The sequence below is a fragment of the Accipiter gentilis genome, unplaced genomic scaffold (genome assembly GCF_929443795.1).
Source record: "Accipiter gentilis unplaced genomic scaffold, bAccGen1.1, whole genome shotgun sequence".
Classification (NCBI taxonomy): Eukaryota; Metazoa; Chordata; class Aves; order Accipitriformes; family Accipitridae; genus Astur; species Astur gentilis.
Window position 1 is genome coordinate 1,014,330 of NW_026060824.1, and position 8,889 is coordinate 1,023,218.

An 8,889-nucleotide genomic window follows, 5' to 3' on the forward strand; every position below is an offset into this window, starting at 1 on the left:
CCCCCACCGGAAAAATACTGTTGAAAGCAAAGAGCATTTGCACCCGCAGACCGCAAGAGCTGCCTGTAGGCCCCGGGGGCACCCCAGCCTCCCTTAACCCTTTCCCTCCCCAGGAGGAGCTGGGGAGGCTCTTGGGGGTGGGGCGGAACACAGGGAGCCCCCGCATTCCTTCCAGGGAGACGCCAAAGAGTCCTTGGCAGCCAACAGCCAGAAGGGACCATGGCGCGGCCACCAACGCAGCTCCCACTGCCTGGGCCCTGGGGCCCCCCGGCGCCCCAGCTTTTCCAGCCATTCGTGCTCCCCAAAACCTTCTACCCTCGAGGTAGGGACCAACCCCAACCCCTGCAGCCCAGGGACGCTCTTGGGGAGCAAGAGCAGAGGTGACCACCGGTCATCGCTCCTGTCTCATTCTCTCTGGCTTGGCCAACCTGTGCCGCCTTCCCGCACGGGAGCAGCCCTTCCCTGCAGCCCAGGCCCCCCAGGCACCACCAGCAGGTATGGCACCCCAGTCTGCTTTGGCACCTTCGCCATCCCCATCACACCCGTTCCCCCGGCACTTCTAGCATGGGGGTTCAGCAAGCCCCGGTGAGCATCCTTGCCCTCACCTGGGCGGCGCATGCCCAGTAAAGCCCATCTGCAGAGAATTCCCCAAATATTTGGGGCCACCTCTCCCCTTTCACCTCCTAGATGTGAGTCTCCTCCCCGATTTGCAACCCCGTCCCACCGGCACAGCGGCTCACCCCGTGGGGATTGCCCCGGCCACAAGCTCCCCACGCCCCTGGCCCAGAGCTGGGGGATGTCGGCCATCGGGGCTGGCTCAGCGGGTGCCCCTGGACAGTTCCCCCGGCCCAGCACGGCTCCCCCTCACCCACACAGGTCTGCAGAGGGCTCCATGTGGCTGCCTCTTCGACCCCCGGGTCTTCCGCATCCAGTGGACAACCACCGACCTGCCTCCACCGGCCAGCACCACGCTCGGCCAAGGCGCCGATTCTCTGTCGGGTGCTGCCCTGTGGGGTCCCGGGGGCTGCGGGGCCCCCCAGGGCCAACCATGATACCTCACACCCTACAAAAATCAGAGGAGTGGGGTGACCCCAGGCCCTCTGGAGCTGCCAGTGTCCATCCCTGGCTACCAGCACAGCGAGGGGCAGCTGGCACAGATCAACATCCCCAGCACGGCCACCCCTGTGGGGGCACCCCTGGGCGGCGATGTCCACACCAGCCCCTGCGCTGCCACCAACAACGAAGCCCTTGGGGACACTGCAGGCGACCTTGCAGTGTCCGAGGAGATGCTCCTGGAAGAGGCCCTAAGGCTCTTCGGTTGCTCCCTGGATGGAGTGGGGGTCAGCCAGGATGCTCCCAGCAGGAGCTCCGTGGCCAAGGACGCTGGTGGCACCGGCGCAGACACCCCCGACCGCGACTTCAGCTCGCTCTCGCTGCCTGAGGAGATGCTCACCCCCGACTACTGCATCCCCGAGCTCAGCGACGCCATGCTGAGCCTCAAAATAGTCAACGGCGGTGGGATGGAGCCCCAGGAACCGTGGCAGGATGCGGGGATGGACCTGCCACCGTCCCCACCTGCCACGGCCGGCAAGCGGAGGAAGAGGCAAGCGCAGAGCTCCTTGCCAATGGCAACCAGCAAGCGCAGGGCTCTGGCAGCCAACGTGAGAGTGTGTGTGTGGGGGGGGATTAGACAGGGGTGAGAGGGATGGAGATGGGGGGAGTGGGGGGGTGGGAGAGGAGGGGTGGGGTATATGGCAGGGGGGGTGGGCAGGGGGGCTAGGGAGGAGTCAGACCAGCTTTGATGGGACATTTTCTCTTGTCTTTTCAATTAAAAGCTGTTTCTCCAGAACCGCTCGGTGCCTATGTGGGAGGGGGAAGGAGCACAGGGGGCACCAAGAAACAGCCCCCAAGAGGTGCAAAAGCCCCACTGAGCCCCAAATCCGAGCCAGCAAGCCCCGAGGGGAACCCAGCCACCCCCAGGGCCCAGTCACCACCAGCGGGGCAGGCTATGGTGGGGGGGGGACGGGAACGGGAACAACTCCCCTGTCCCCTTCCCCAGGGGGAGCAGCCCTTTGGTGGGGAAGCCAGGACAGACAGGTCCCTGCAGGACTCACGGACACGGCCCCATGCAGAAAGCAGCACAGAGCCCCTGCGACGACGACAGACCTTGGGGGCCGGGGGGGACACGGGCACACACGACAAGAAGGGCTGCAAGGCCTTCGTCTCGAACACCACCAGCGTCCCCTCCAGCGGGGACAGGGCTCGGTGCACAGCCCTTCAAAGCCTCAAGACCATCACGGCCTTCCTCGGGTCCCAGCGCACTCAGCCCCGGAGAGCCCAGCTTTGCCTCACTGACACAGCAAAATAACCCCAAATCACCCTAAGAATGGCGAGGGAGGGAGCTGCAGGCCAGGCAGGGACTCTCCTCCGCTTGTCTGGCTGCACCTTGGGCAGTCGCAAGACCAGGAAGGGGGAAGAAAAAATCAGAAGGAAAAAAAAAAAAAATCACTGCACCGGCCAGAAAGTGCCTGGAAACTTCATCCCTCTTCATTGCCCATTTCCCATGGGAGCTCCACAACCTGGGAGCAACTCAGCCAATAGAACCGTCGAGAAGCAGAGTCACAGCCTGCTGCAGCTGGCCCTGCTCGAGCAGCCGAGGTGGGCTGGATGATCTCTAGAGGTCTCTTTCAGCATCCATTCTGTGCTGCTGTGACTCTGTCTCTATCATGGTTTAAGCTATAAAAATGAGAGCTATAAAAATGGAACGCTGTGTTAAGAGCACAAGGCTCTGCTAGCAACGACCTTGCTGTGGCTCCTTGCTGTGCTGAGCCCAACCGAGTTTTTAAGAGTAGAGTTTTAGTGTGAGCAAAAGTGTGATTATTTTATTTTGCAATTTATGTAAATAAAGTGGGTTTGGTTTGTTTTTTTTTTTTAAATAAGACTCTTCCAGAGCTCAGGTCAGGCTGAACCTGAGGGAAAGGGGCAGACCCTCGCAGAGGGCAGAGCCACATCATGATAGGGGGGGAGCAGGATCAGGGGGCTGCTCACGTCCTCCGGCTCCAGGAAGATGGTTGCACAAAGGACTCGGGGCGCAGCTCCAGGGACAGGGGTTTGGTGACCTGGCTCCAGCGCCTCTGGGGCCAGGGGCTAGGAGCTGTCGGGGGCTTCAGGGCTGTCAGGGGCTTCGGGACTGGGGGCTGCAGCCCTCCGCTTCAGAGGGACGATGCAGACGCTGTTCTTGGCCTCTTTGACTCTCCACCACCGGCCAAGCCTGCAGATGAGAGAGATGGGGGCTACCCTCCGCCGAGCCCTTGGAGGAGCAGGGGGGGGCTGTGCCCCTGGGCAGCACCAGGGAGGGGGGACAGTACCGGTGCTCCTGTCCAAGGCCAGCCACCAGGAAGTCACCGGCTGCAGAGAACTTGAGGCTGTTCACAAAACCCACCTGGAGGGGACAGGGCAGGGTGAGGGGCTCTGGCAGCCTCCTCCTGCCGCCCAGGGAGGGGAGCCCCTGCCCAGAGATGCCCCAAGCCCAGCTCCAATCCCCCACCTCCCCATCCATACCAACGGGATGTCCCAGAGGGGCTCCAGCTTCCGAAATCCCTCACCGCACTTCCAGAGCTTCACGCTGGCGCTCTGGGAGCCTGGGGCAGAGAGAGAAGACTGCCATGCACTCCCACCCAGGTAAGGGAGCAGGACGCCCCCCTCTCCACACCCCCACTCCAAAGCAGCTGCCACACACCTGTAGCCAGGAGGTCCCTGTTGCGCAGGGCGGCCACTGCTGAGATCCAGTATGGCTGCTGCAGGCCCTGGGCATCCTGCATGCCATGTGCCTGCCGGGCCAGTGCCAGCGGCTTCTTTTTCGTTAGCCCCCACAGGGCTAGGGACCTGCCAGGGAGGGAAGGGGCGAGGGGGCCGAGGGGGGCACCGCCTGCGCACCCCAGGCACCACCCCGGCCCTGTGCTCACCCGTCATCGGCGCCTGACACCATGTGCTCCTCACTGATGAGCTGGATACAATCGATGGAGCCCCTGTGAAGAGAAGGGGCAACTGCCATCAGTTATGAGCATGCTTTGGGATCCTATTTAGGAGACAAGGGCTCACCGGGGCATCAGCATCCCCACAGTGCCGGCAGGCTCCTAGTGATGCTTGGCACCTGCACACCGCTGCCCCAGCCTGACCCCCCTGCCTGCAGCCCCCTCTCCCGCCCCAGACCTACTGGTGCCCGTAAAACACAAGCTGCGACTCCTCCGGGATCTTCCAGAGCCGCACGGTACCGTCCCGGCCCCCTGCCGTCACACAGCACTCCCGGCTCAGGCTGTCCGGCCCCGTGATGACATCCTGGTGCCCGAACCTGGAGAAGGAGATGGCAAAGTGCTGTGGCAAGCAGGGCCCTCTGCTACCACAACTCCCCCGGGCCTGCTGGCTCTTGTGACTTCTGACATCCCCAGGCAGGAGTGGCTGCGCAGCTTGCGGTGCGGGCAGGAGGCAGAGCTGCCCTTCCTGCTGGGGACGTGGAGGGGAGGATGCTGCTGGAGTCAGAGCATTGGTGGCTTTGTAGCTCCCGAGCTCGGCCACGTCAGCCCAAAGCAGCACAGGATCCTTGGACGGTGGGAGGCAGAAAAAGGGATTCGCCCCGGCGTGGCCCCGCAGAGGGGAGGGAAGGCTTCACTTTCAACTTTGGCTTCAGCTTTGGCGTGGCCTTCTCCTTCCCTCTGTTTCAACAGCCCAGCAGAGCAGCTGGTGCTTTGTGGCAAAGATGAAGCGCGTGGACAGGCGTTGTCCTAGAGCACTGGAAAGAGTGGCTGTCCTGCCACTCTCCGGAGGCTGCCGGGTCCTCCTCCAGCTGAGGTGTCTCCTTTCCTGTTAGACCTCAGGAAGAGGAGATACCCCAGCCTGCAGAGCATCCTAGGGCTGGGGCTCCAGCGTTGTCTCTGCCTGAGCAGAGTCCTCGCTGGGGACTGAGTGTGACCTCATCCGTGCCCTCGTCATCTGTAAACTCGGCCGTGGTAGGTTAAACCTCGACTTCAGCCTTCCTCGTCCCAGGATGAGGAGTGTCTGAGTTGCCAGGGAGGAGACCAAGGGGCTGGTGTCTTTGCTTGGGCCTTGAAGGACTGTGGGGACAAAGCAGCAGAGGTGAGGTGACAGCCCCGTATCCCTTCCAGGCAGGGCACATTGCACCTCATGATTCCCAGGGCCAGGAGGGAACCAGGGGGCAGATGGCTCAGCTGGAAGCTGCTGGTTAGGAATACGCCCCTCCCGAAACACCCCTCTTCCCACAGATGTGCTGGGAGCAGAGCGCCCCTTGCCCAGGCTGGGGGGGGAGCTCCATGCCAAGGTCCTTCCTCCTCCCCGCTGCCCTCACTCACTCTCTCTGATGTACTTGTGCTCGTTCTCGTGCTCATCCACATCCCGTCCGAGGAGTCCTGGGGGGACACAGCATGTCAGGGACCCACTGGCCATCAGGGACCCACCGGCCAGCCTGTCTGGCCACGCAGTTCCCTGGGGAGGGCTGACCCCAGGGTGCAGCATCGGGGAGGGGATGGATGAGCCTCCTGCCAGCCCTACCTGTGCAGGCAGGAGTGGGAGAGAGTGAAGGGGTGCCCCACAGGTCCTGCACTGGGACACAGGGACCCTGGCAGAGAAAGGGACCCTGGGGCTAGGGGCTCACCGATGAACCTGACAGCCTCCAGCCGCAGGGACTCCTGCGGGCTCCGCAGGTAGGTCTGGCTCTTCCACAGGTAGTACGTGGCCCTGCTCCTCTTCCTGGCCAGCTGGAGAGAAGGGTGGAGAGTTGGCACAGGGATGGCCCCCCCGTTGGGCCATCCCTCCACCAAGGACCACCCTTCTTCTCCCCAGCTCTCTGCATTGGGGTTTGGAGGGAGCAGAGGGCTCCCAGGCAATGCTAGGGTGCCATCCTGGTGGCGGGGTCCCCTTTGGGACCCCGGAGGTGAGGACAGCCTGGAGCAGAGCCTGTTCCAGGAGGGTGCATGCAGCTGTGGGGACACTGCCCTTGGTCCCCTCTGCTGGGCACGGGCAGGGCTTACCCAGGGCAGATCCCAGGGGTGTTCGGGCTGTGCTTACCAAGCACTCGCAGATCCTCCATGCCTGCGCCGTCTCGGCCAGTCGCACCAGCTGCCTCCACTTCAGGAACTGGCCAGCGCTGCGGAGGGCTTCCTGGGAGGCCTGGTGAGCAGCACAGATGCTACCACCACCATGGGGGGCACAGGACCCTGTGTCCTCCCTCCTGGTGGGGCTCAGAGCCTGTCCTGGCCCATGCAGGGAAGACGCACCAGCTGGGGACTGATGCTGCCAGCAGGTTCAGCACCCCAGGGGAAGAGGAGGGCAGCCACCCTCTCTGGCTGGAAGCCTGTCGGGGCTTCAGCGTTTCAGCTTTGGTGGCCCCAGGCTGCTGCGGAGCCGTAGTCCAGTCTCTGGGGCTGCAGGGACCCATGCCAGGGGCTGTGTGGAGGGAGCTGGGTGGGAAAGGGACCCACCTCCCCATCCACCAGGCAGCAGGAGGAAAAAGGCAGCAGTGGGCAGGGAGGGGGGCTCTGCCTGTTCCTAGGGACTCAACAAGCTAGACCTCACAGTGCAGTGTCAGCATTGCCCTCCCCAAAGGACCAGTCAGGTTGGGAATCCCACCTTGGCCACACTCTCGTCCTGGTCATGCAGGTGAAAGAGCAGCGGCAGCAGGCTGTCCCACACCACCTTCTTCATCTTCTTCTTTTCAGCACCCACCACGAGCCCCGTTGCAATTTGGAAGAGATGGATGGAGAGCTCCCGCACCGTGTCCAGCTCCTGGGGGAAGAGGGGAGGAGGACCTCAGCCACAAGCCCATGGCAAGCAAGGGGCTGACATGGAGACAGACATCCCCAAAATGGCTGCAGGCAGCCCTGCTGCAAAAGGCAGCGAGCTGCGGCATGCAGATGGTCTGCCCAGGGAGACTGGGGTCTCCGGGGCTGAGGGCCAGAGAGGGAGGCCCTGCAGAAGGCTGGAGGATGCTGTCAGAGCAGGGTGTGCATTGGTGGGGCTCAGCACGCCTGCTGCCATCCTGCCACCACTGTCCCCCGCTGCGGCAGGGAGGCCGAGCCGGAGTGAGTCCTTGGTGGGGGGTTTGTGACACAGCACGGAGCCACCAAGGGCAGCAATGGGGTCTGGGGACTGCAGGGCAAAGCATCCCCCTGCAGAGCACAGGGGCTGCAGTGGGAGGCGTGAATGGAGGTGCCCAGGAAGGGGGACATGGGGCTCTCCCCCAGCCTTACGTTGTTGAAAAGCAGCAGGAGCTTTTCAGCCAGTGCCAGGGCAGTGAGGCTGAGTCTCTTCCCCTCCAGCAGCCAGAGCATGTTGCCAAGCACGGGCAGGGCCGCGGCGCTGGCATCACTGTCATCATCCAGCAGCTGGTCCAGAACGTACGGCAGCAGGATAAGGGCTTTCCTTTCCTGTGTGAGACATGCCACCTCCTTTTTGTAAAGGAGCCACCGATCACAGGGGTGAAAACCCTCTCCACGAACACCGGCCTCCCCACTGGGTTCTCTGCAGGCAGTGCAGGTTACGAGGGCAAGGTCCCGGCAGACGGGGCTCACCAGCACGCCCATGGGAAGAGCAGGGCACAGAGGGGGAGGACAGACAGCACTGGCTCCTTGCCAGCCCTTCGGCTGCCCCCTTCTCCACCAGACCCCCCTGGATAGGCTGGTGGGTGACTGGCGCTGCCTGGAAAGCTGCCCAAGCTGCCAGCAGCCCCTGCCATGGCTGCTGTGTTTCACCCTGGGGCTCAACACCTCACGGCCAGGCCCTGCAGACCCCACGCTCAGGCCGGTTGCTCTGCCGCCAGCATCCCTGCTGGGACGTGCTGGCAGTGGGAGCCCGTTCCCGTCAGCACTGCTGCTTCTCTCCTTGGCATGGCACAGCCATGGGGCAGAGGGCCGGGGAGGCAGGAGAGCTGGCAGCAGCCAGCACAGCCCACAATGCCCAGGAAAGCCTGAGCTGCCACGTTACCCACTGTTCCACCCTGGGCTGCTGTCCCGGCTGCCCCCTACTCACTGTGTCAGGCCTCTCGGTGAGCCTGAGGATGGCCCTGAGCACCAGGCTGGGCATCCCCAGGCACTGGCTCTGCAGATAAATGGGGAAGATTTCCAGGGCACGGACCAGCTCTTCACTGATGTTGGTAAAGTCCAGCATCTGAAACACAGGCAGTGGGAGCTGCTGAGGTGTGGTGCTGGCTCCAACCATCAGCTCAGGACAAGGACGCAGGGCAAGACCAAGCCCAGACAGAGAGAGGCAGCAGGGATTGCAGAGAGTCCCCGTGCCCCACACCACAGCACATTGCTTGCTCATCTGCTCCTCCATGGTACCAACCAGAGCCCACCCACTGCCCCAGCTTTCCCCACAGTGGTGGGCATGGGAGAACCGAGCATCGGGGGGAGCTTGGACTGGTGCCATCAGGCTCACCTCAATGAAGAAGACCATAGCGACCATCTGCCAGGTGGGGTCCTCTGTCCGGAGGAGCTCTACCAGATGGCAGAAGATGGCGGAGCGCAGGCGCCTTGGCATCTTCATCATCTCCCTGACGGGGAAGGAGGCACTGTCAGGCCTGAGCCAGGCAGGCACATCTTTTGGGGGTTTGCACCAGCCTGGACATCGCCAGTCTGTACCACTTTCTCCAAGTAATGGGGACCCCACTGCCATCAGCCCCAAGGGAGGGGGTGGCATGGGGTACCCTGTCCCCAAGGAGCAGGGAGAAGGGGCTCTCACCTGGCGATAATGCGCACTCCCATGAGGTGGGTCTGGGAGCTGAGCAGGGTGTCCCAGCCACCCTGCGCCTCGATGGCCAGTACCTGGCTCTCAAAGCCCATGCTGCAGAGCAGCACTTTCAGGGACTGCACCGCAGAC

General features: G+C 63.2%; 1 protein-coding gene across 1 annotated transcript; it reads right to left on the reverse strand.

The window, feature by feature from the left end:
• Positions 1-4,567: 4,567 nt before the first annotated feature.
• LOC126036805 (maestro heat-like repeat-containing protein family member 6) lies at positions 4,568-8,520 on the reverse strand. Its single transcript, XM_049797018.1, has 8 exons — positions 8,449-8,520; positions 8,041-8,178; positions 7,263-7,439; positions 6,643-6,798; positions 6,082-6,183; positions 5,669-5,771; positions 5,367-5,423; positions 4,568-5,111 (listed from the first exon to the last, which is right to left on the reverse strand). Exons 1-8 carry the CDS (start codon positions 8,473-8,475, stop codon positions 4,906-4,908), a joined length of 966 nt encoding a protein of 321 aa, XP_049652975.1. The 5' UTR covers positions 8,476-8,520; the 3' UTR covers positions 4,568-4,905.
• Positions 8,521-8,889: the final 369 nt, after the last annotated feature.

Coding starts and splice junctions, on each gene's coding strand:
- LOC126036805 (XM_049797018.1), bottom strand. CDS start 8,475: ATGGTCGCTATGGTCTTCTTCATTGAG. Junction 7,440..8,040: donor TCACCGAGAGGCCTGACACA/GTGAGTAGGGGG, acceptor TGTCTCACACAG/GAAAGGAAAGCCCTTATCCT. Junction 5,772..6,081: donor GGAGGATCTGCGAGTGCTTG/GTAAGCACAGCC, acceptor CCTTCTCTCCAG/CTGGCCAGGAAGAGGAGCAG.